At 36.6% G+C, this 27,395-nt stretch overlaps 1 protein-coding gene across 2 annotated transcripts in view; it reads left to right on the forward strand.

Moving 5' to 3' along the window:
- The window catches only part of TTC21B (tetratricopeptide repeat domain 21B), an 86,853-nt gene extending 60,178 nt beyond the window's left edge, over nt 1-26,675 (forward strand). For both annotated transcript variants that reach the window (XM_022569935.2, XM_022569937.2), the window contains exons 23-29: nt 9,546-9,696; nt 9,888-10,049; nt 12,132-12,327; nt 16,175-16,399; nt 20,321-20,441; nt 24,235-24,302; nt 25,557-26,675. In XM_022569935.2, coding sequence (XP_022425643.2) covers nt 9,546-9,696; nt 9,888-10,049; nt 12,132-12,327; nt 16,175-16,399; nt 20,321-20,441; nt 24,235-24,302; nt 25,557-25,634 — 1,001 coding nt within the window. In that variant the 3' untranslated portion in view covers nt 25,635-26,675. The remainder of the gene's footprint in view (nt 1-9,545; nt 9,697-9,887; nt 10,050-12,131; nt 12,328-16,174; nt 16,400-20,320; nt 20,442-24,234; nt 24,303-25,556) is intronic.
- The last annotated feature ends 720 nt before the right edge of the window (nt 26,676-27,395 follow it).

A 27,395-nucleotide genomic window follows, 5' to 3' on the forward strand; every position in this document is an offset into this window, starting at 1 on the left:
CTGAGATCCCAGATGCCTTGGGGCCAAAAGATCAAAATATAAAACAGAAGCAATGTAACAAAATTCAATAAAGACTTTAAAATTGGTCCACATCAAAAAATCTTTAAAGAAAAAAAAAAACACTTCATGGTAACCACATACTGAAAATCTACAATAGATACACAGAAAAGAAAAAGGAATCCAAACACAGCACTAAAGTTAGTCATCAAATCACAAGAGAAGAGAACGAAAGAGGAAGGGAAGAAAAAAAGACCTACAAAAACAAATCCAAACCAGTTAACAAAATGGTAACAGGACATATATATCGATGATTACCTTAAATGTAAATGAAAGACATAGACTGGCTGAATGTGTATAAAAACAAGACCTGTATATATATGCTGTCTACAAGAGACCCACTTCAGGTCTAGAGACGCATACAGACTGAAAGGGGATGGAAGAAGGTATTCCATGCAAATGGAAATTTAAAGAAAGCTGGAGTAGCAATACTCATATCAGACAAAATAGACTTTAAAATAAAGACTGTTACAAGAGACAGAGAAGGACATTACATAATGATCAAGGGATCAATCCAAGAAAAAGATGCAACAATTTTAAATATATATGCACCTAACATAGAAGCACTGCAATATATAAGGCAAATAGTAACAGCCATAAAAGGAGAAATCGACAGTAACACAGTAATAGTGGGGGACTTTAACACCCAACTTTCATCAGTGGACAGATCATCCAGACAAAAAAATCAACAAGGAAACACAGGCCTTAAATGACACATTAGACCAGGTGAACTTATATTTATAGAGCATTACATCCAAAAGCAGCAGAATACACATTCTTCTCAAGTGCACATGGAACATTCTCCAGGACTGATCACATGCTGGGCCTCAAAGCAAGCCGTGGTTAATTTAAGAAAATGGAAATCGTATCAAGCATCTTTTCAACCACAATGCTATGAGATTAGAAATCAACTACAAGAAAAAACTGTAAAAAACAAAAACACATGGAGCTTAAACAATATGCTACTAAAGAAGCAGTGGATCACTGAAGAAATCAAAGAGGAAATCAAGAAATACCTAGAGACAAATGTCGACAAAAGCACAATGATCCAAAACCTATGGGACACAGAAAAAGCAGTACTGAGAGGGAAGTTATAGCAATGCAAGCTTACCTCAGGAAACAAGAAAAAGCTCAAATAAACAACCTAACCTTACATCTAAAGCAACTAGAGAAAGAAGAGCAAACAAAACCTAAAGTTAGTAGAAGGAAAGAAATCATAAAGATCAGAGCAGAAATAAATAGAGTTGAAGAAAATAATAGAAAAGATCAATGAAACGAAAAGATGGTTCTCTGAAAAGATAAACAAAATTGATAAACCTTTAGCCAGACTCATTAAGAAAAAAAGGGAGAGGATGCAAATCAATAAAATTAGAAATGAAAAAGGAGAAATTACAACGGACACCATAGAAATACAAAGGATCATTAGAGACACTACAAGCAACTATATATGCCAACAAAATGGACAACCTGGAAGAAATGATAAACTCTTAGAAAGATACAATCCCCCAATACTGAATCAGGAAGAAATTGCAAATATGAATAGACCAATCACAAGTACTGAAATTGAAGTTGTGATCAAAAAACTTACAACAAACAAAAGTGCAGGACCAGATGGCTTCACAGGTGAATTCTATCAAACATTTAGAGAAGACTTAACACCTATCCTTCTGAAAGTATTCCAAAATACTGCAGAGGAAGGAATGCTCCCAAACTCATTTTATGAGGCTGCCATCATCCTGATACCAAAACCAGACAAAGACACTAGAAAAAAAAGAAAACTGCAGGCCAGTATTAGTGATGAACACAGATGCAAAAATACTTAACAAAATACTAGCAAACCAAATCCAAGAATATATTAAAAGGATCATGCACTGTGATCAAGTGGGATTTATCGCAGGGATGGAAGCATTTTTCAGTGGCCGCAAATCAGTCAGCGTGATACACCATGTCAGCAAACAAGAGTAAAAACCATATCATCGTCTCAGTAAATGTAGAAAAAGCTTTTGACAAAATTCAACACCAATTTATGATAAAAACTCTCCAGAAAGTGGGAATAGAGGGAACATACCTCAGCATAATAAAGGCCATATATGACAGACCCACAGCTAACATCATACTCAACGGTGAAAAACTGGAAGCATTTCCTCTAAGATCAGGAACAAGATAAGGATGTCCTCTCTTGCCACTTTTATTCAACATAGTTTTGGAAGTCCTAGCTGTGGCAATCAGAAGCAAATTGGAAAAGAAGTAAAACTCACTGTTTCCAGATGACATGATACTCTACATAGAAAATTCTAAAGATACCACAAGAAAACTACTGGAATCCATCAATGAATTCAGTTGCAGGATACAAAATTAATACACAGAAACCTCTTGCATTCCTATACACTAAAAACGAAAGATCAGAAAGAGAAATTGAAGAAACAATCCCATTTACCATCACATCAAAAATAATAAAATACTCAGGAATAAACCTACCTAAGAAGACAAAACACCTGTAATTCTGAAAACTATAAGACACCAATGAAAGAAATCAATGATGACACAAACAGATGGAAAGATATAACATATTCTTGGATTGGAAGGATCACAATATTATCACAATGACTATACTCCCCAAGGCAGTCGACAGATTCACTGCAATCCCTAGCAGATTACCAATGGCATTTTTCACAGAACAAAACATTTTAAATTTGTATGGAGACACAAAAGACCCCAAATAGCCAAAGCAATCTTCAGAAAGAAAAACGGAGCTGGCGGAATCATGTTCCCTGACCTCAGACTATTCTACAAAGCTACAATCATCAAGACAGTTTGGTACTGGCACAAAAACAGAGATATAGATCAATGGATCAGGATAGAAAGACCAGAAATAAAACCATGCACCTATGGTCAATTAATCTTATGACAAAAGAGGCAAGACTGTACAATGGTGAAAAGACATCTCTTTAGTAAACTGTGCTGGGAAAACTGGACAGTTACATGTAAAAGAATGAACTTAGAACATTCTTTAACGCCCTTTCTTTTACATCTTTACTGGAGTATAATTGCTTTACAGTGGTGTGTTAGTGTCTGCTTTATAACAAAGTGAATCAGTTATACATATGCATATGTCCCCATATCTCTTCTCTCTTGTGTCTCCCTCCCTCCCACCCTCCCTATCCCACCCCTCTAGGTCGTTACAAAGCACCAAGCTGATCTCCCAGTGCTATGCCGGTGCTTCCCACTAGCTAGTTATTTCACGTTTGGTAGTGTATATATGTCCATGCCAGTCTCTCACTTTGTCCCAGCGTACTCTTCCCCTTCCCCATATCCTCAAGTGCATTCTCTAGTAGGTCTGTGTTTTTATTGCCATCTTGCCCCTAGGTTCTTCATGACCGTTTTTTTGTTGTTGTTGTTGTTAGATTCCATATATATGTGTTAGCATATGGTATTTGTTTTTCTCTTTCTGACTTACTTCACTCTGTATGACAGACTCTAGGTCCATCCACTTCACTACAAATAACTCAATTTCGTTTCTTTTTATGGCTGAGTGATATTCCATTGTATATATGTGCCACATCTTCTTTATCCATTCATCTGTTGGTGGACACTTGGTTGCTTCCTTGTCCTGGCTGTTGTAAATAGAGCTTCAGTGAACATTTTGGTACGTGTAATACCCTTTTGAAAAATAAACTTAAAATGTATTAAAGACCTAAATGTAAGGCCTGATGCTATAAAACTCTTCAAGGAAAACAAGCAGAACACTCTTCAGCATAATATGAGCAATATCTTTTTCATCCACCTCCTTAGAGTAATGAAAATAAAAATAAGTAAATGGGACCTAATTAAACTCAAAAGCTGTTGCACAGCAAAGGAAACCATAAACAAAACAAAAAGACAACCCACAGAATGAGAGAAAATATTTGCAAATGATGTGACTAACAAGGGATTAATCTCCAAAATCTACAAACACCTCATGCAGCTCAACAGCAAAAAAACAAACAACCCAATCAAAAAATTGGGCAGAAGACCTAAATAGACATTTCTCCAAAGAAGACATTTAGATGGCCACAAGGCACGTGAAAAGATGCTCAGCACCACTGATTATTAGAGAAATGCAAATCAAAACTACAATGAGGAATCACCTTACACCAGTCAGAAGGGCCATCATCAAAAAGTCTGTAAACAATAAATGCTGGAGAAGGTGTGGAGGAAAGGGAACCCTCCTGCACTGTTGGTGGCAATGTAAATTGATACAGTCACTATGGAGAATAGTATGGAGGTTCCTTAAAAAACTAAAAATAGAGCTACCATATATATGATCCGGCAATCCCACTCCTGGGCATATATCCAGAGAAAACCATAATTCAGAAAGATACATGCTTCCCAACGTTCACTGCAGCACTGTTTACAGTAGTCAAGACATGGAAGCAACCTAAACATCCATCAACAGATGAATGGATAAAGAAGATGTAGTACATGTATCCAATGGAATATTACTCAGCCAATAAAAAGAACAAAGTAATGCCATTTGCAGCAACATGGATGGACCTGGAGATTATCATACTAAGTGAAGTAAGTCAAACAGACAAATATGATGTCACTGTATGCGGAATCCAAAAAAAAATGATACAAATGAACTTATTTACAAAGCAGAAACAGACTCACAGACTTAGAAAACAAACTTATGGTTACCAAAGGGGAAAGGTTGGGGGGAAGGGATAAATTGGGAGTTTGGGATTGATACATACACACTACTATATTTAAAATAGATAAGGACCTACTGTATAGCACAGGGAACTCTGCTCAGTATTCTCTAATAACCTAAATGGGAAAAGATACATGTGTATGTATAACTGAATCACTTTGCTGAACACTTGACTGTACTCCAATATAAGATAAAAATTAAAAAATATATATATAAGAACAGCTTTATTGATATGTAAAAAAAAAATTTCTCAGACAAGCAAAAACTAAAAGAATACAGCAATACTAAACCTTTCCTTAAGGAAATATTGAAAAGTCTTCTCTAAATAGAAAAGAAGTAAGAATATATAGGAAAGAGAAAATCACAGCTGGAAAGCAAATCACCTGAATAAGCCAGTACACAGATTTAAAAAAAAAAAATCAGAAAATTTCTGTGAAAGTGATGATAACCACAATGAACAGCAAAAGGAACAACATGAAGATGTAAAAAGATGGGTGAGGAGAGTAAGAAAAAGTGGATTTTTTTTTTCATTTCCTAGAATGTGTTTGAGCATATATGACTACCAGTCTAAGGCAAGTAGATATAGGATGGGGTTAACATACTTGAAAAACAAGGTAACCACAAGTCAAAAACATGCACTAGATTCACAGAAACCAAAAAGAAGAGAACATAAGTATAATACAAAAGAAAATAATCAAACCACAAAAGGAAAAACAAAAAAAAGGGACCAAGCAGAAATATAAAATCAATGGGAAAACAAGGTTAAAATGCAATAAATACGTATCTATCAATAACTACTTTAAATGTCAATGGAGCAAGTGCTCCAATCGATATACACAGTAGCAGATTGGATAAGGAAAACAAGAGCCTACAATATGCTGCCTACAAGAGACCCACTTTAGGGCAAAGGACACACATAGATTGAAAGTGAATGGATGGAAAAAGATATTTCATGCAAATGGAAATAAAAAGAAATCAGGAGTTTCATTGCTCATATCAGACAAAATAGACATTAGAACAAAGACCATAAAGATAGATAAAGAAGGACACTATATAATGATAAAAGGAACAATACAAGAAGAGGATTTTATACTCATCAACATATATGTACTTAATATAGGAGCACCCAAATACATAAAACATACTAAAGGGAGAAATTGACCAAGAATACAATAATAGTAGGAGACATTTACACCCCACTCACATCAATGGACAGGTCTTCTGGACAGAAAATCACTAAGGCAACAGATCCTAAGTGATATAGTCAAACAGTCAGACTTACTTGATATGTTCAGGACATTACATCCAAAAAAACAATACACATTCTTCTCAAGTGCACATGGAACATTCTCTAGGATTGACCACATATTAGGGCACAAGACAGGCCTCAACAAATTTAAGAGTATAGAAATTATCTCAAGCACCTTTTCTGACAACAATGGCATAAAACTAGAAATCACAGAAAAAGAAATGAGAAAAAAACGATTTCATGGAGACTAAACAACATGCTGCTAAAAAACCAATGGGTAAACAATGAAATCAAAGAGGAAATTTAAAAATACCTGGAGACAAATGACAATGAAAACACAACCATACAAAATCTATGGTGTATGGCAAAAGCATTTCTTAGAGGGAAGGTTATAGCAATATAGGCCTTCCTCAAAAGACAAGAAGAATCTTAAACAGCCGAACCTACCACTTAAAAGAATTAGAAAAAGAACAAACAAAACCTGAACTCAGCAGAAGGAAGGAAATAATAAAGATCATAAAGGAAATAAGATAGAGATTAAAGAGATAGAAAATATCAGTAAAACCAAGAGCTGGTTCTTTGAAAGGGTAAAGCTTCTGCACAGGAAAGGAAACCATAAACAAAATAAAAGGACAGCCCACAGAAAGGGGGAAAATATTTGCAAATGATACAACTAACAAGGGCTTAATTTCCAAAATATACAAACAGCGCTCATACAGCTCAACAATAAAAATACAACCCAATTGAAAAATGGATAGAAGACCTAAATAGACATTTTTCCAAAGAATAAATACAAATAGCCAATAGCCACGTGAAAAAACGTTCAACATCGCTAATTATTAGAGAAATGCAAATCAAAACTACAATGAAGTACCACCTCACACTGGTCAGAATGTCCATCATTAAGAAATCTATAAATAACAAATGCTGAAGAGGATGTGGAGAAAAGGGAACCCTCCTGCACTTTTGGTGGGAATGTAAGTTGGTACAGACACTACGGAAAACAGTATGGAGGTTCCTGAGAAAATTAAAAATAGAATTACGTTTTATGATCCAGCAATCCCACTCCTGGGCATATATCCAGACAAAACTCTAATCCAAAAAGAAACATGCACCCCTGTGTTCATAGCAGCACTATTCACAGTAGCCAAAACATGGAAACAATTTAAATGTCCATTGATAGAGGAATGGATAAAGAAGATATGGTACATATATACAATGGAATACTACTCAGCCATAAAAAAATGAAATAATGCCATTTGCAGCAACAGGGATGCAACTAGAGATGATCATACTAAGCGAAGTAAGTCAGAAAGAGAAAGACAAATACCATATGACATCACTTATATGTGGAATCTAAAATATGACTCAAACGAAACTATCTACAAAACAGACTCAAGGACGTAGAGAACAGATTTGTGGTTGCCATGGCGGAGGGGGCTGGAGGAGGGATGGAGTGGGAGGTTGGGGTCAGCAGAGGTAAGCTATTATATGTGGAATGAATAAACAGCAGTGTCCTACTGTATAGCACAAAGAACTATATTTAGTATCCTGTGATTAATCACAATGGAAAAGAATATTTTAAAAAGTATATATACGTGTAACTGAATCACTTTTCTGTACAGCAGAAATTCACACAACATTGTAAATCAACTATATACATCAACAAAAATTTTTTAAAAGGCAAATGATGATGTCAACCTGGATTATTTTGACATCATGTAAAAGAGTAGATGCAAAGTTTACAGAGGTTCCTTTTTTAATGATATTTTGCTAAAACATATGTAAAATTTGCCATGTTAGCCATTCTTAAGTGTATTGTTCAGTGGCATTAAGTACATTCACATTTTTGTGTAACCATCACCATGATCCATCTCAAGAACTTTTTCATCATTCCAAACTGAAATTCTGTACACTAACTCACCATTCCCTGGAGGCCCTGGCAACCACCAGCTACTTTCTGCCTCTATGAATTTGATTCCTCTAGATACCTTATACAAGTGGAATCATACAGTATTGTCCTCTTTTGTCTGGCTTATTTCACTTCATATAATGTCTTCAAGGGTTATCCGTGTTGTAGCATGTCAGAATTTCCTTTTCAAGTTGAATAATATGCCATTTATGTATATATCATGTTTTGTTTATCCATGCGTCCATTGGTGGACATTTGGGTTGTTGCCACCTTTGGCTACTGTGAATAATGCTGCTGTGAACACTGGTATACAAATATTTGATTAGGTGCCTGCTTTCAGTTCTTGGGGGTATATACCCAGAAGCGGGAGTGCTGGATTATATGGTATCTTCTCTTTTCTTGGAAAATAGAATCAGGATAACTTTCTTTTAAAAGTTTTTGTTTGTGTGTTTTAATTCTAGGAATTCACCCTATCAAAGTGAATCGAATAGCTTATATAAATAAGGATTTTTATAAATTCCCTACGAGTCCTGTGCTAATTGAAACTTATGAGCCCAAATATTAATACATAAAAAACACAACTATAGAGAAATAAAATGTGAGCCATCAATATAATAGAATATTGTGCAGTCACTAAAGTGTTTTTGAAGTCCATTTAATGACAATTGGGAAATGTTTTACTATATAATGTTGAATCAAAATCAGAACCCCAAGTGTGACTTCAGCCTTGTATATATGTAAGCAGCGTATTTCACTGTTTACATTTAAATATTTAGATTGATTTTTTACTCATAAATATATGACAGGAAAAGTACCAAAATATGGTAATCTCTAATTGGTGGGAATATGAGTGATTTTTTTTTCTCCTTTATACTTTTCTGTACTTTTCCAAATTTTCTAAAGTGTCCATACATTATTTTCACTATCTTAAAATGTATTAACATGATTCTCAAAATTTAGTATCTTAGTGATGAGAAAGAACTGAATAGAATTAGAAGAAGCCATTCTAGAAACCTGGCAGGAAATTATACCTGGGACTAAATAACTAGTTCTTTTTCCTTAGAAGATAAAATAGGATTAAAATACTGGGACTAGTATGTTAAGGTTATAATAGGGTAAGCTGGTATCGAGTGTGTTAGGTACATGTACACCTTAAGGCAAGTCTGGAGTAAAATTATTGCCCACCCTAAACATTATCATCAACGTGTACTGTTCTCGCCCGCTTCCTAGCTGCAGTAAGTAGGGAAGCAGGTCTCAGAGGTAGACTTCTCCTGTGCAGTCAAATTGATCCTCCTGAATTTTACATTAAAGAGTTTAGATTATACAGAGGCTGTTTCTACGTTTTGGTCCCAGGAATGACAATTGAAAAGTAAGACACAACAAATGTACATTTTTATAGATTTGCCTATATTGAACATTCTCTCACTGTGACCAGACCAACCCATCCCTTATCATTTGATAAATCATCCATTGCCTGTACAGTCTCTTTAGAGACTTACAACCTCTAAGGCACTAAATTTAAATTTATATTTAAATTGCACTTCATTTGAAGCAAAGTATACTTTAATGAAGTAGGATTTTAACCATCAAAGCAAAAGCTATAAAATGTCCATAACTGAAATGTTCTTTGTTTCTAGATAATTATATGACATTATCTCGTTTAATTGATCTCCTAAGAAGATGTGGAAAACTTGAGGATGTTCCAAGATTTTTCTTAATGGCTGAGAAACGTAACTCCAGAGCAAGACTGGAGCCAGGATTTCAGTACTGTAAAGGATTATATCTTTGGTAAATTTATTGGCAAATAAATTCTACATAATAGGTTATTTTCCTCATTGTGACTAAAGTAGAATACACTTTGAATTTTAAAAATTCTGTATTTTAAAATATAATAGTTTTATTTACAAAACAAATTATAAACGACTTAAAGTTTGTAGTTAGTGATTGCAATAAGTAATTTTTTTTAAACATCTAACAAGGTATACTGGAGAACCAAATGATGCCCTTCGACATTTTAATAAGGCTCGGAAAGACAGTGACTGGGGCCAAAATGCCCTTTATAATATGATAGAAATCTGTTTGAATCCAGATAATGAAACTGTTGGAGGTGAAGTATTTGAAAATCTGGATGGAGACCTGGGGTGAGTAGTATTTGACAAGTTACTCTTTTTTCCAGAAACACTTGTTGGGGATAATCAAGGATATCTTATAAAAGAGAACTAAATTCCAGGATAGCACTAATGGCAGTTTAGCGAATAAATCGTAGCTGGGAATAACTGTTCTCTGAAACAAGCATGACATACTTTTAGAAGGTTTTCTAAATCAGAACAGACATGCTATTGAAGACACTCCCCCCCTAATTGCTCTGTGGAAAATAGAATGAATCGTAGTGCGTGATTACCTTGGCAAAAATTGTCCGCATAATAATAATAGTAACTTCTTAACAGATGGCTCTCTGCCAGATCTTGGCTGTATACTGTATATGCATTGCCTTATTTATTCCCTTTAACGATGTGTGAAAAAGCTCCAAGTTAACCTAACGTGATGGAGTTAGAAAATGGTGGTGGCAAGATTTAGACTGAGTCCTCCCTGGCCTCAGAGCGCCAGCTGTTGGCCACTGTGGTGCACTGCGGGTAAGTGGTTATACTTCTGTCAGGCTGCACTTGTTGCTCGCCCTCTCCTCAGGGTCAGGGAAGGCAGAGTGGGGAGTGTATAAGGGTGTAAGGGGAGTAGGAGAGGTCATTTCTGCCCCCAGGAGCATGCATGCAATTTACCTGGTCGGCAAGACAGTGTCTGAAGCCATTCAATCTTGCAACAAAACAGAAGTGAGTTAAATTGTTATTAAGTGTTGCAGGAATTCATAGAAAACACAGTGCAGAGCAGTCAGGGGAAGCTGCATAGAGGAGTGGGAGAAATGAAAACCTGACTGCTGAGAGGTTTCAGTGGCAGTCCTGAAGGCTTGGATTACAGAGACCATTGAAAGATTTAGAGCGGGGGAGAGGCATTTTTAATTTTTGTTTGTTTTAGAAAGGTTAAGGAAACATTCTGTTTTGCAACTATAGGCTGTCCCCATGGAAATCTTCAGCAATGGGTTGAAAACACCAAATTTGGAATATAGAACTCAGAAGGGAGGTCACAGCTTGAGATACAGATTTGGGGGATAGGTGCTCAGAGTGGGTAGTTGGAACCCCATGAATGGCCTCTTTTCGAGTAGAATGTAGTGACGGAAGTCTGAGAACTAAATTTGGGGTGTGCTGACATTTAAGGAGATTGGAGGAAGGGAGGTAAGGATAGGGCAATGACTGGTGGAAAGAGAAGGAAAACTGTAATCTTACAGAAGAAACAAAAGGAGGGGAGCTTGAAAGAAGATTACCAACAGTGTAAAATGTTTTAGAGAAGGTAAAAGCCTGAGAAGAAGATCAATAGCTTTAGTGATTAGGCTTTAAGAATTTAATTTCCTTTCATTAATTGATTTATTTATACATTATATCTGGGTGTGGTTATGTATATAAGAAAATTGCTATTACACATTCAAATTATTGCACTTAAAATTTATAACCTCTTGACAAGTAAAGAATTTCTTTTCTGAGAACCTAATAGGTAACTGGGTGAGGAACATTAATATACTTTATATGTCTGGCAAACTTAGATTCAAATCTATTAGCTATGTGATCTTTGGCAAATTACTTTATCTGTTGGAGCCTTGGTTTTCTCATATGTAAAATGGATTCAACATACACTGAATGAAATAACACAGTGCTTGGCACGTAGGAAGTGCTTTAACAAAGTTAGTTACTTTCTGCTCCCTCCTTTTTTTAAATTATTTTTTAACTGAAGTATATAGTTGATTTACAGTATTTTATAGTCTCCCTTCTTTCTTTCGTTTTCTGAGTAGGTATGCTATTTGATAATTGTATAATTCTACTTACCCTGAATTCTAGTTTTATATTAGCTAAAATGAACACATTTAGCACAGGTGGACGGTATCCAATTTTTGTTTTCAGTCTAAAGTGAATAAATGTTTAATGGTGTTTTATTGAAGCTATGTTAGTTTTGTTTTTAAAACTGTAACTGTGCTTTACTTTGTATTAGAAGAGAATGAGTGACATTCTTCAGTAGGACTACTTTTAAACTGGTGAGAAAAGTAGAAACCAGTGTACCCTAATCTCAATGAATTTTACTTAGTGAGTGATAGACATAGATTTATTCTGTATTGTATACAGTAATTCAACTGAGAAGCAAGAGTCTGTGCAGTTAGCAGTGAGAACAGCAGAAAAGCTCCTTAAGGAACTAAAACCTCAGACTGTTCAGGGTCACGTGCAGCTTCGCATAATGGAAAACTGTTGCCTGATGGCTACCAAACAGAAATCTAATGTCGAGCAGGCGTTGAATACCTTCACTGAAATAGCAACATCAGAGGTTAGTAGATTTTCTTTTTCAACTTCATGTTAGCTTTCCTTGGTGGTGTTGAAATATGTACTTTAATTAGTTATTTGTTTTCTGAAGATTGACTTCATTATTTACTATTATTAAAAATTAGAAATATAGTTTGGTATGATTTTACATCATGTACCTTTGTTTTCAGAGGAGACATTGTTACATGTTGACGTGTTGTTATGTTTATCTCTATCAGAACAGTGAGTTCTAGAGAAGGGAAATTCTGCAAGAGGGCATAAATTAGTTCTCAAGGGAATGGCTTTATCCTGTGTTGTTAAGTGTAGCCTAGGTTAACTTACTAAGTGAAAACAAACACCTGGCTGCCTTGATATCTCACCTTTTCACTTATGTGAACTTGAAATTTTTCCAGCTCTAGAGCTAAGTGAGATCAGTAGTGACAACTTATAATTCAGTCATGCAGATGATGATGTTGTTCTTTAGTGACACTGAAATCACCCCCTGTGATAATAAGAATAAATATTAAATAATAATAAATTATTTTATTACTATTAGATCAAAGGCTTTCTCCTCTTTTCAGCCCGTTCAGATCCACTGCCCTTCTCACCCCCTGGGCCTTTTATTTCTCCTTCCCTCACACAGTGCTGTATTTCTCCAATTACTTGTTATTAAGGAAGGAATTCTAGGTACCCATCCCATCAACAGTTGGTAGTAGCTAGTTCTAAGCATGCACTTGGGATTTCACGTTCTTCTACTCACTGGCGTTGTAAGCCGTGGGAGACTCATGTGGGGCCTCTCACAGGATGTACAGAATTTTGCTGTGTTTTCTTGTGGTTCAGAGGTCACAGCAGCAGCAGTAAATGACCAAAACCTCCTACAGTGACCCCTCCCCCCTGCCTCCCAGGACCCTGGAGGGCTTTGGAAAACCTGCAACTCCTGTTGTTGTTGGGGTGCAAGTATCCAAGGTGGCACTTAACCACCATTGTAAGCCGCGCTGGGGACAAAACAGCAAGGCAGCAGCGGCCCAGTTCCATCCTCAAGCAGAGCCCCTCTGCTGACACTGAAGCAGTGCTCAGTTGAATTGACTGCAGCAGCAGATGGATGACAGCAGCTGACAGAACCAGAAATAGGGCTGTCCTGTAAGTCTAAGAACATCTGTAAAACATGGTAAAGCACCATTGCAAGTAAGGTGTCATAGCTCCCTAATGTTGGGAAGTAACATTCTGTCATGTAAGGAGAGTTTAAACTGTGAGGTTTGAGAGAGAACACTAAAAGCAGTAAGTGACATCACAGCTGTTTCCTAGAGAGACTGTGCCAGTTCTTTGTTTTGCTGAGACTACCTTATTTTTCTTATCATTCTTACATATGTGATTAGTAATATACGGTCCTCAAATCTGTTTACTGGCCATACTGTCCAAAGACTGATGTATGAATTGAAGTTTAGTAAGTGAATTTTATCTTGCATTTTTCCCTTTTAACTCGTAGGCTGCATATATTAAATATAATGACTATTCATTAAGTAACCAGTGGGTGCTGAGCATAGTCGGAATCACAAAGATAAACCACACATAGACCCTTTCTTCAAGTTTCTCGTAGTCTACGGAAGATGAGACACAGATACTGAGTGTAATGCAAAGCAAAATCTGTTACATTCTGTCCTAAAGTTGCAAATAACAGTGCTGTAGGACAGGGGCTCCCAACCCTCAGGCCGCGGACCGTCCCGGGCCTGTTAGGAACCGGACCAGCCAGCAGGAGGGGAGCAGCGGGCAAGCGAGCGAAGCTTCATCTGCTGCTCCCCGTGGCTCGCGTTACTTCCTGAACCATCCCCCCGCCTGCCCCCCGCCCGTGGAAAAATTGACTTCCACGAAACTGGTCCCTGGTGCCAGAAAGGTTGGGGGATCACTGCTGTAGGAGATAGTATAAGGAGAGCTGAGAGACCCCTTCCATGGAAGAAGGTATGATTCAAGAAGAACCAGGGTAAATTGCGTTTTCACAGGCAGAGTTGGAGGAAGTGCATTCTAAGTTAAGGGAAAAATGTGAACAAAGGCAGGGAGGCATCGAAGCATAGGGTAGATTCACAGCACTATGTGGCCTTCACATTGATTGAAAAATGACAGGAAGACATGGGAGGAACCAGTGGAAGAAGCATTAAACCCAAGCTAAAGTGTTTCCCCTTCCTTTCTTCCCCTCACCTTGAACCATAAAGGTACACTGTTTATAATAGAGCTGTATTGTCTTTTGTGATGTAAAGTTGTTGCAGTTCAGAGTGACAGAGAAAAGCTGGCTGAACATCTTAGGATGTCTGCACCAGAAAAGGCATCATGGGCCTAGTGCAGGGGCTAGAATGCAAGTCTGCAGTTTTTAGAAAGCACTCTTCAGTTCACTGAGGAGTGATTTCAAGCTGTGAGGAACTGATTCATTCTAATCAAACTCAAAGTGTGTGATTTTTAAATCAGAGAGTTTATTTTTAAAGGTATAGTGTGGGATATTTTTAGTATGTGAATAGGTCTGGACATTTTTCCAGGACCCTTCTCTTCTTGGGCTGTCCTAGGATCTGGCTGACAAATGCATAGTAGGTCTGTATTTTCTTTCCTCCCTAGCCCTCCTGGGATGGGGGATACTGTTAAATAATTAATAATATCCCACACGTCTTCAAAATCTACTACCAAATTGGTTGTATTTGGCGTTCAAATAACAAACTTTCTGCCATTCCTTAATCAGGAGAACAAATTACATATTGGGAGTTTATTGATAGACATAAAATTAGACCCAAGGAAGTTTTATATTCCTACAAACCATGTTCATCAGACTCTAGTGAATTGCCCTTCTCTATTCCAGGGTTATTTCTGACTTCCAACCATGATCAGTGTTGGACGTCGAACTTTTTAACACTCTGCTCTCCTTCTGTTTGTTATTAGTTACTGAAATTTGCTATCTTACAGTGCACCTTTATTATAGTCATGATATTATAATTTCTACATCACAGTTTCTCATCTTTTATTTATATTTTAAATGGAAGTCTTTCTCTTTATAAACGCATCACGATCCCTCTGCTGAAATTTGAGAAGCACTTTATCTTTATCAGATTCATACACATAACTGCTTAGGTATGTTAGTTTTCTGGATAGACCGCTAATGGTCTCCATTTTATACCAATTCTTAATAGCTTGTTGGTTTCGCAGAGTGACATTTTCTGACTCTGAGCTCTGTCTAAAAGAATATCATCTTTTGTAGCTACTATCAAGGAGCTGCAGACTCCAAATCTAAAAGCATATTTTAAGGCATGAGTTTATTTCATATAGTTTCCAAATGATTAATTAATTGCATGCCTTATTTATAACATTTCATTGACCAAACTTTATTGGGCAAAGAGGCTTTTGAATAAAATGAAAAGGGAGGAGGAAAAGAGCGATAGAAGTCAGTATAGATAAGGAATATCATTTGCAGGTAAACCATTCTGTTAAGTCCTGTTTTATAGGTGAAAGAACTAAGGAGCCAGAATGCGGAATCTGAAACATAAATGTTCAATTAGGACTACAATGAGGTAGAATTTTATTTTTTCTGTTTCTGTACAAAACCAAAACAACCAGTCAGTCTCACTAAAGAAGTTTTCCTAATTGTCTGGAATTGCTTGTTTACCGCACCTGCATTCTTACTGAACTACCTGGACCAGATGGTTCCTCCTGGTAGCCTGAGGTTACTGGATGTGTTACATAATGACCATATCGCAGTATTTAAGTGAAGCCAGCAATAGAATCCACAGGCCGGTCCTTATATTATGTAGCACTTGCTACTTTCCATGTGTTTTTCTTTTAAACATGGCACATTTATGTTTGTGTATCTTGGGGTCTCAACTCTTGTTTCCTTATAGAAGGATCATATTCCAGCACTTTTGGGAATGGCAACAGCTTATATGATCTTGAAACAAACTCCACGAGCCCGAAACCAGCTGAAAAGGATTGCAAAAATGAACTGGAATCCTGTTGATGCTGAGGACTTTGAGAGAAGTTGGCTGCTGCTTGCTGACATTTATATTCAATCAGCAAAGTACGACATGGCAGAAGAGCTGTTAAAAAGGTGCCTGCGTCATAATAGGGTAGGTGACTGAGGAGTGAAAAATAATTGGTAGCCTTTGTTGTATAAGCTTTCTATATAGGCTTTTTTTTTTTTTTTTGCGCGGTACGTGGGCCTCTCACTGTTGTGGCCTCTCCCGTTGCGGAGCGCAGGCTCAGCGGCCATGGCTCACGGGCCCAGCCGCTCTTGGCACGTGGGATCTTCCCAGACCGGGGCACGAACCCGTGTCCCCTGCATCGGCAGGCGGACTCTCAACCACTGTGCCACCAGGGAAGCCCTCTATATAGGTTTTTATAGAGTGTTGGTCCATTTCTAGGGATTTCTGTGTGTTTTTAGAGAATTAAATGTTTGTTTTTACCACAATCAGGAAATAAATATTAGTAATAAAAAAGAAGCCATTTGCCTTTGAAAATAAAGAGAGATTGCAGTTTCAAGTTTCAGCTGTGGTTTGCCCTACTTACAGAAAGTGTTTTGGAATGTCAAGCGTTTGCCTGTGATTATCCATCTCATCCCAGAGCTAATGAAAGTTGCAGAAGAGCATTAATTGCACACGTCTGTCCCTCCTGTTAAATACTCCTGATGAACTGACTGCAGCTGCGTGTTGTTTTCTCATTATTAGAATCCACTCTGCGTAATATATTTTGTAGGGAAAAGTGTTTTAAGCATTTAATTTGATTTGTTTAATGAAAAGTCCGTATCTTAGGTAGAAAAGTGTGTATCTTAGGTAGAAAACTGAAAATCTTCAAGTCCTTAGAATTTAAGGCTCTTTACTAACAGTGCATTTTGGTATTTAATTGCCCAGAAAAGGATGTCTTTTTATAACATGTTTTAAGTTAAGAATTTGTTACTATTTATTGAGAAATAATTGTGCTCAACTTAGAAACTTGAGGATATTTATCTTTATAGAGTCTTATCAGTTACTTCAAAATCTTAATCACAGCAAATCTATGTTTTATTCCCTTTGAGCCAGTTAGATTACAAAATAGATCATTTGTTTTTCAAAGAGGAGTCATGATCGTCTAATACTATTAAGTTATTTTCTTGGGGACTTTAAAAACCTAAAATATCAAGCCATTTATCAATTTATGTAATTATACATGTAATTTAAGTTACATTGGCCTTAAAAAACAGAATACTTATTAATAGGCTCTGAAAAATCTAAACTGCCAAATAACTAACCCTTACATGCCTAATCTAGGATTAAACAAGATTTCATGGGAATTAAGGTTTCAGTGCAGATAGAATTTCAATTTGCCAGAATGCAGACAGCAATACATTGCATGATTGAACATGACGGTTGCTTTAGAGGCGTCAGCCCTACTGCCGAGGCATGACAATATTGGAAGCATGAAATTCAGGAACCAGAGCTTAGAAACTTTGAATTATGTAATTAAAAAATGGAGATCATCCAGATCTGGGGCGGGAAATGTGCAAGATGACACTAGACCATCTTGTCATACCAGATGGCAAGGAAGCTATCAGTGATAACTGGAGTCATGTCAGGGACTCAAGAGCCAACTTGAGGACACTCCCACTAGCCAAAGTTGAGACACTTTAGATATCAGTAGTAACTGCATCGAGTTGGAACACACCAAATATGTCTAAGTCCATGAGTTTACAAAGATCCAAAAAACAAACAACCCTAATTGGTCACCACTGAAATATGCTAATAAACTGACTTATTTCTAAAGCTGGCAAATAAAGGGAAAGAATTAAGCACCTATCCTGCCTTTTCTGTATGAACAATACTGCTGGGAAACAAAATAGTGGAAAAGGAGGTGTTTCTCAATATAGATGTTTTCCAGCTAATAAATGAAGAAAGAATGATAGAATGTCACTATTTTCCAACCATGATGAACTAATGAATGGGTATAACATCACAAGACATTATGTGTCACGTGATGGAAGAACACACCATCTATGAGAGGGTCAGAGTGGGGTGACACAGGTGAAACACTCACTCCAGGTCCGAAATTTAAAGGAGCACTTAAAATCTCAGTAATTATCGGGACTTCTCTGGTGGTCCAATGGCTAAGGCTCCGTGCTCCCAGTACTCCCTGGTGCTCCCAGTACTCCCTGGTGCTCCCTGGTCAGGGAACTAGATCCCACATGCTGCTACTCAGAGTTCACATGCTGCAACTAAAAAAAACAGGATCCCGCATGCCACAGCTAAAAAGATCCCACATGCCACAACGAATATCCCGCACCAGCAACGAAGATCCCACGTGCTGCAACTAAGACCCGGCGCAGCCAAATAAATAAATAAATATATATATATTTTTTAAATCTCAGTGATTATCTTAGTTAACTGATGCTGCTATAACAAAGTACCATAGACTGGGTGGCTTATAAACACCAGAAATTTATCAATATTTCTCATAGTTCTAGAGGCTGGAAGTCTAAGATTAGGGTGCCAGCATGGCTGGGTTGTAGTGATAACCCTCTTCCTGGTTGCAGACTAATGAGTTCTCACTGTGTCCTCACATGGCAGAAAAAGAGGGCAAGGGGGCTCTCTGGGGTCCCTTTTATAAGGTCACTAATCCCATTCAGGAGGGCTCCACCCAAGTGACCTGTTCACCTCTCCAAAGCCTCACCTCCTAATACCATCACACTGGATGCTAGGATTTCAACATATGAATTTGGGGGAACATAAACACTCAGTCCAATGTAGTGATCAGGATGAATGACATTTAATGCAATATTTTTTTAACAAAGTATCAAAAGGTAAAACAGGTAGGATCTTACAGTGCTGTGCTGAGCTATATTGAAGCCTGAAGCAAAAAGGGAAAATGTGTGCCCTGATCCATGTTTGTATTTTTTAATGGTTAATAGTTTTCATGAAAATATTAGCGATGTATCTTCTTGCATTAAAATAAGGAAAGTAAAATTATGATAAAGAGAAAAAATATTCAAACTTAAAATAACGCAGTGAATTTTAATACACCTACTTTTCTATTTTTTAAAATTAACACTCTGGGAAAAAATAGCAATTAAAAAATACCTAAAAACATGTATACAGCATTGTGCATTTTTGCTTTTTCATAAGGAGCAGTGTGGCTCGGTTGAGCACTGATCTATGAAGTAAGTAGTTTCACCTCTTTCCCCTTAAGTCAAAATCAGATACAAACCTCTAGATCTAATACAATTTCCAGGAAATATCAATGACATAGGAATATATTATATAACCACTATAAGGATGCACTCACCTAAATCTGGGCTGTGAGAAACTCTAGGATGAACATTCTTGTTTCTTCTATATTTAATTGCAAGGAAAGAGACAGAGAGGAGACTTATAGATCAAAAGGAAGTTTAGGGACATTTCAACCAGTCACAGTGTGTGGCCCTTATTTGAATCCTCATCCTAACATGCAAACAAAAAAGTATGTTAAGACTATTTGAAATTTGAATAGTGACTGGATATTTGGTGATATCAAGGAGTTGTTACATTTTAGGTGTGATAATTTGTGGTTATGTTGAAAGAAAGTCCTTATTTTTAAAAAGGCATACTAAAGTATTTATGGATGAAATGATGTAGTATCTGAGGGTTTTTTATCTGATAATACAGAAGGACAAGTGTATGGAGTAGTGAAACAGTATCAGTCAGGAGTTCATTGTTGAAGACATGGGTTCAGGGGGTCCATCATACTGTAATTTCTATATGTGTTAGAATTATTTGTAATAAAAAGTGTACATGTATATGTATAAAACATCTCCTTCCCTCTCACCCAAAAATCCTGATTCTGTAGGTTTGAGATAGGGGCTCAGCATCAGAATCTTTTTTTAAGTCCCATAGATGATTGGATTGCGTAGCCAAGGTTGAAAACCACTGTTTTATGTGCCATTTAAATGAGTTGATACGGTTGACCTCTATAGTCATAAGCACTCCATAAAATCTTAGTGATATCAAGTATAATCTGTTGATACATCTTGCATTTTTCTTCAGTCTTGCTGCAAAGCTTATGAATATATGGGATATATTATGGAAAAAGAGCAAGCATATACAGATGCTGCCTTAAACTATGAGATGGCATGGAAACATGGCAATCAGACAAATCCAGCAGTAGGTGAGTTTAAAATTTAGACACTAGGTTTTCACAGGAAACGTGGGTTTTATATGTAAATCTTCATTTAAATGCATTTGTTTTTTCTCTTTAAGGACAAAATACACATTAAGAGCCAACATCCTTTGTCGGACCATCTGAAAAATAAATTTTATATTTATAATAGATTATTAGCTACTAAGTTATTAGGTGTAGTTTCCTGAGATTCAAACTCCACCTCAGTCGCCTTAAAGGACATCCGATCTAATTCTGCCCTTTCTTTCCCTTCACCCTCTAATTCCAGAATGGTGATGCTGTGGGGGGAAGGTGTTCCATTGTGAAGGAAGTGGGAAGACATTGCATCAAATCAAGTCCTCCTGGTTTCTTTACTGCAGAACTTCTCAAAGCCTCTAAACCCTAATATATACTGTGATGGATATCACAGAGGGGACATGTTTCCCACAGTAATTTGACTACGGAGCTTTTTTTTTCTCTTGAGCATCTATAAACGTCATTTGGTTCCAGTGGTAGCCCATTGGTTTGAGGAAGGCTAGTCTCCAGTATCTGTAACAGATGGGCAGCATCTGGAATATACTTAGTGACTCCTGTCTCCCACAGTGTGAGGGAGCTCCTCCCCAGGCCTCTCTTTCTTTGTGTTGCACTGAAATAGGCTTCGTTGACACTGCCCTGTCTGCTCTCTGGAGCAACCCACAGAGTCCTTCCGCCCTTATGCATAATGGCCCTCTAATTGCAAACTCTGTCATTGTCTCTCCTCAGTTTCTCTCCAAACCATCCTCAGGTGCTTGTCCATTCTTGCTTTCAAGTCTTTCACCCTCCTTGCTGTCTCCTGGAAACTCTCAAATAGTATTTCCCAAACTTTGCTTTGGAATACTGGCTGAGATATTAATAGTTATTTCTTTAAAAACAGAGAGTTGAGCGTGAGGAGATGAGGTTCCATGGCCAAATGGGTTTCGAAAAGGCAATTTTATTTGTCCATGTCCCTCTTGACCTGTTGTGCCAGAAATAGACAAGTTCTTAAGTATGATTTAAGAACGAATTGTATGTATAATGAGGCTATGTTTTTAAATTAGACATTTAGTAGTTGATAGTTCAACCTAAGATGGCATCTGTCTTTTTAGCAGCCGTGGCACAGTGATGACTCAGATTTAATATGCAGTCAGATTGGTCATCTTTAGACTTACTGCTGTCAGTTCAGGACTTCCCCTACCTTGTATTTTTCTGAGGTCTGTTATTTTACTAGACTTGTATAGAGCCCAGGAACTAACGCTTCCTTCTCAGGTATTGTGCGTCTTACAGAATAAAATCAGCTTGTAAAATGAACATTCCTTAAAATCCTTAAAATATATTTAATTTTGGTGCTTTTTTCCCCAGAAGGAATACAGTTAGAAGCTCAGTTATTTAAATACTCTGTTCCTTGGAAGACCAGCAAATAAAGAGATTTCAAGTCAGTAGTTCCTTCACTGTGTTATCTTTGTGTTTTATAGGTGATTTTTTCAGTTCCTCTGACTTCTCCTTAGTTGGCATTTCTCTGAGGCTCTAAATTAATTCTCACAGTTTCTTCCTTAAGATTATCATTGCATCCAGTACCCCCAGCCTGCCTGGCCAAGTTAATGATGCATTTATTTCACTTTTTCACTTGTCAGGAAATCCTTCAAATCATGGTTGTGTTCTTTTCATAGGATTCAGGCGTGAGTACTGTAACTGTGAAAGGTACCAGGAACTGAGATCCACTGAGAGGAGAACACAGTCATGTTTCTCCCTTCAGTCATTCCCAGGTTACGTGACAGTCACTAGGCTGTTCACATTGTTCGTGTTCACGAGTGCACTCTCTCTCTTCCCCGTTTTTTTTCCTGATTACAAAGAGTTGAATTCTTAGAAGCCTGACAGGTATCATGCAGCTGCGGTACACGTGTTCTTTGCCATTTCTAGCTCTTCATTTCCTCTCTAAAGTTTTTTGAAGGAAATGATTCTATCAGGTTTCTTTCAATATGAAAACTTTGTGCTTCTAATTTAGTGTTTACACAGAAAAAAAATGCTAATATTTGCGTGGTACTCAAATTTTTAAAAGCATTTCACAGCAAGTATTTCATTTGATCTTTAAACTTACACTAAGAGCAGAGTTATCCTTCCATTTTTGGATGAGGAAACTTGAGATTGACAGCTCAGGTGACTTGTCTAAGGTCTCAAAGCTAGTCAGGAAGCCAGAAACCAAAAGTTAGGTCTAGGTTTTTTGGCTCTAGTTTCCATGTTTGGCATGACATCTTATGTTGTTTTCCTTTTTAAATGTCCTTTTAAATGTTCCTTTTTTTTTTTCAATGCTTAACAGTGGCTTTATTAGGTGAATGCTTGAAAGTATTCAACATTAAATTCAATTTACTTCACATGTTTGCAAACACATCATTAGCAATTCTTAACTATTTCAAATCAACTAATTTGAAGTACAGAAGGCTTGTTTTCAGATAACTCTTCTGAGGTGACACTAAGACTGAAAGAAACCTATGACTTGAGTCCAGGTCTCTAATAAGCTCTATTTATTAATCTGTTTTATAATTATTTTCCAATGATACCAAGTTTACCTCTCTGACACTTATTTTTTTCATCTTGGACATTTCTCATTTGTGTGTGTGCGTGTGTGTGTGTGTGTATCGAATGCAATGAATTTTAGATAATTCTTTTTCCTTTTTGCTACCGTATGATTGCATTAGCCAGCAATTCTTTTAAAACATTGTTCTGAAATTCTAAAAACTTGCTTTGGTACTTTGATTAAGGCCTAAGAGCAACATTCAGATTTCCCTTTTTCATATTTCTAAATGGTAAAGCAAGATATTTAATTTATTAGTTACATATTATTTTACATTGTGTTATATCTTATTTATTGAGTCCACTTTTTTTGTCCTTTTCCTTAGTTTGCTTACTATTATGGCATTGTTACAGAACAACAGTCAGTTAAGAATGTCTTAAAACTTTCCTCTAAATTGTCAGTATTTGAAATGTGACATTTCACTATCAGCAACTGTGGTGCTTGTTACTCATCGCTGATGTGGCTATCTAACGACTAACCCAGTGTCTTCTGAGCCGCTCTCCCCCCTGCTCTGCGCTCCGCTCGTGCACTCCAGGTCCATTTGGTTGCTGTGTCTCCCTCTACCACTGGCCTTTCCGTGTGCAGTTTTTGCCTAACAGTGTTCTTGCTTCCCACCCCCTTGGTCTACCTTATGCCTCTTCCTTCAGATTTCAGACCTTGCCTGACTCCCACCCCCTCCCCAACCAGGTTTCTTATTACAGTGCTCTTGGCCTGTACCTTTATATCACAGCATTTATCTCAGTTTTGAAATTATTCACGTACTTACGTAATTACTTAAATAAGGTACTTTCTTTCCTAATGGAGTGTAAACCTCGTGACTGAAGGAACCAGTTTGCCTGACGTGTTAAGTAAATCTGTACTGTATAAATGAATAGCTGTGTTATCATTTACTGCCCTATGATGAGTTTTTACCATAATCTGAAACAAATGGGACTTTTCTAGTAAGTTGCAAAACCGCATTTGTGGGATGGCCGGCCATCTTCTAACCCAACTGTGGTCCTTTGTTACAACTCCATTTTCTTTCCTACCTGTTCTCCTTTTATGTCACTCCACCTTCTATTATCTTATCATTTCTATCATAGTACAGTCACCAGCCTCCACTAAGAGTTCTCTAATATTAGAGTAAGCAAACAAAGGAGGAGGCCAAAAAAGGTAATATTAACAGTATGCTCTATAAATAGTACTATATCATCGTTGGTTTTTTTCTCTTTACAGGATACAAACTGGCATTTAATTACTTAAAAGCAAAAAGATTTGTGGATGCAATTGACGTATGTCACCAGGTAAAACTTAAATTCAGATTTCTTAAAATTTTTCAGATGCACTATTTCCTACTTTTAATTAATGTCAAGATGTACATGAATAGAGATAGAAGATGTCATATTTTGGTTAAATGACTCATCACATATATCTGGGAGATACTACCAGTTTTCAAAGTTTAGAAAATAAAGTTTACTTAAATTGAAAAAACATATGTTTTTAATTGGGCTCAAATAATAAAATGTTTACGTCAATTTAAAGAAAGAGGCTAGAGAAGCATGTTAAATAAAACTTAATCCTTAAGTCAGAAGATATCTCAGGATTATTATAGATTCTCCACATCACTGTTCTGAATAGAAGTCCTTATGTATGTGTCTAAGTCTCTGGTTATTAGAGGATTCAGATTTATAAATTGAAGAGGTATTTTTGTCATTTAGAAGTCATTCAATTACACTTCTGGAATTGATTCCTGACTAAATGATCCCTTGTTAAAATGACAAATATTTAAGTTGCAGTTTTAGAATTTGCAGTTTCTTTATGTACATTGTCACATTGATATTCCATATAAGGCATTTTACTAAACATTGTTGGGAGCTCCAAGAAAAGCTCCTTAGCAGAGAATTATGTAATGTGCCTTATCCCGGATAGCTGTGTGAGCATCGTTATAGTAAATACTTGGCCCCAGCGATTGCTATTGATTACTGAGTCTCTGCGTAAGGCAGCATTTCACATTAAGGTTAAGGTTGTACATTAATGTAAGGTTATACATTAGAATCATTTATGGAGGGTTTTTTGTTTGTTTGTTTGTTTTAATGAATTTCCCCTACTCCTAGACTCAGTAGACCTGGAAATTTGTATGTTTCAAAATCATTCCAGGTAAATCTGATGTGTGCTCCTGGGTAAAAATAACTAAGGGTTTATTAAATATCATGCATAAATAGCTAAATTATTTAAAGTATCTTAAATCATCGATACATAATTGTTTTCTGTAACTGATCTATTAAGGAAATAATTATATTTGTTGTATTTTCCACATGTAGTATTATATTCTACCTTTTTCATTTAATTGCTGTTAATAGAAATGAGTCATCATGTCACACGCATCTCAGATATCACCTTTAAAAAGTGTTGTTAAATTTGTAGTATTAATATAATGAAATCTCAACTGTAATGCTGTTTCTAATAAGTTTTGTGACTCGGCAGTTCTTGATAATGAATTACAAGTTCTTATGCTTTTGTTTTATTTTGTTTTTTTGTTTGTGTGTGTGTTTTTGCAGGTTCTCGAAGCACATCCAACTTACCCCAAAATCAGAAAAGATATACTTGATAAGGCTCGTACATCTTTAAGACCTTGAAAATTATTTTAGCTTTTTTAAGCAAGAAATGAAAAGAATCTGAGTTCTTCCAGTTCAAAATAGGTTTAAGCTAATACTTTGTAATAGAAAGCATACTTTTCTTTCTCCAGCAGAGGCTGCTATTGTATATAAAGAGAAACACTATGTTAAATGGATGTCTTCTGATGGAGAAGGTGAATGAGAGCTGGTTTATTTAATTGACTCTCTTGATTAGGTGCAGATTTGGTGACTCTGTGGTAAAGATTATAACCCACTTCTATAAAAAATATTTTGTTAAAATCTTGGTAGTTAAGTATCCTATATTTTTTCTAAGGAACATTAGTTGTTTCTTTCAGGAAATACATTTACAAAATTGTTGTTCTCTGTTAAACATTTTTGTGATAGTCTCTGTTATTTCAAAGGTTTGAGTAAATTTCCCTGTAAATATTTATGAAAAAGAAAATATATTTTTTAATAAAGATTTTATAAATTTATGATTTGTATTCCTCTTGGAACTCAAAAGACATGGTGAGTTTTGCAAAATCAGGGTAGGCTCCCCATGTTAATGCGTAGTATTACAGAAAATGTGGCTTTCCTAGAAAAATCTTTGTGGAAAAGTATAAAGAGCGTGTGTGTTTCCCTTCTCTGTTGAACTGATTCTTCCTGCTCCCAATGCCTATGTGATCCCTTTTAAGAAATAACCAGTACCTGAAATTAGTTTAAATAGGTAAACCTTTATAGCAATATTTAACCTCAGCCCAAAGACGAGGTCTTTTGGTGTAACTTTAGACACTGCAACATCTGGTGGAGAATATTTCTGGTCAGTAGGGACTCCCAAAGCACACCGTGTGAACGCAGCTGCAGACCCCGCTCTCCCTAGAATCCCTGCCACCACCCTGGGAGAGCACTCACTCTTTACACTGAATTTAACCTAATCTTCATAAACTCAATTCTTAACATCATTTTTAGTATGTTATCTATACCTTTTTCAGTTGCCTTTAAAAATACAATAAACACAGTCTTCAATTTTAATTGCATTTTCAATAAACAGTATTTTTCCAAGTCTCTTGCTTTTCCTTAAGTACCTCATGTTTATTTCTTTTGAGCTACATTCTAGTTTCTGATCACTTCTCCAATTTTCCAAAGTCCTTTTAATTCCAATTATATGTTATAAAATTCTAGTCATTCTTTTATGTATGGTATTCCATGAAAATGTTTAATAAGTAGAGCGTTTATGAAACATGTCATGCCTGTTAAAATGCTTTCACATGTCTTATTACATTTATCCCCCGGTCCTATAATATAGACATTATTATCCCTGTTTTACAGTTCTGTACAGTTCTGTGACAGATTATCTCTTTAGCTATAACCTTTCAGCCTGAATGGACATTGTTAAAGACGTGATATAACAGAATACCCTTAGTAGTTCCAGTGAGCCTGCATCATGGAATGCTAGAATCATGGAAATTGGATAGAGAAAGTAGAACATCTCTTCTCCCAGCAAGACATTTCCAAATCAGTTTTCCTATCTGTAAAATGAGGAGTTTGTTGTTGTTTCTTTTTTCCGTGCAGGCTCAGCGGCCATGGCTCACAGGCCCAGCCGCTCCGTGGCATGTGGGATCTTCCCGGACCGGGGCACGAACCCGTGTCCCCTGCATCGACAGGCGGACTCTCAACCACTGCACCACCAGGGAAGCCCTGCTTTTGTTTCTTAAACAGCCACTTATTCTGCCATTTGTTAGATACTATTCTAGAAACTTTCTTTAAATTAGGTCTTTTATT

Source organism: Delphinapterus leucas, chromosome 8, assembly GCF_059928025.1.
Source record: "Delphinapterus leucas isolate spDelLeu-1000000601 "Yukka" chromosome 8, BTC_Dleu_Yukka2, whole genome shotgun sequence".
In the NCBI taxonomy this organism is placed as follows: domain Eukaryota; kingdom Metazoa; phylum Chordata; class Mammalia; order Artiodactyla; family Monodontidae; genus Delphinapterus; species Delphinapterus leucas.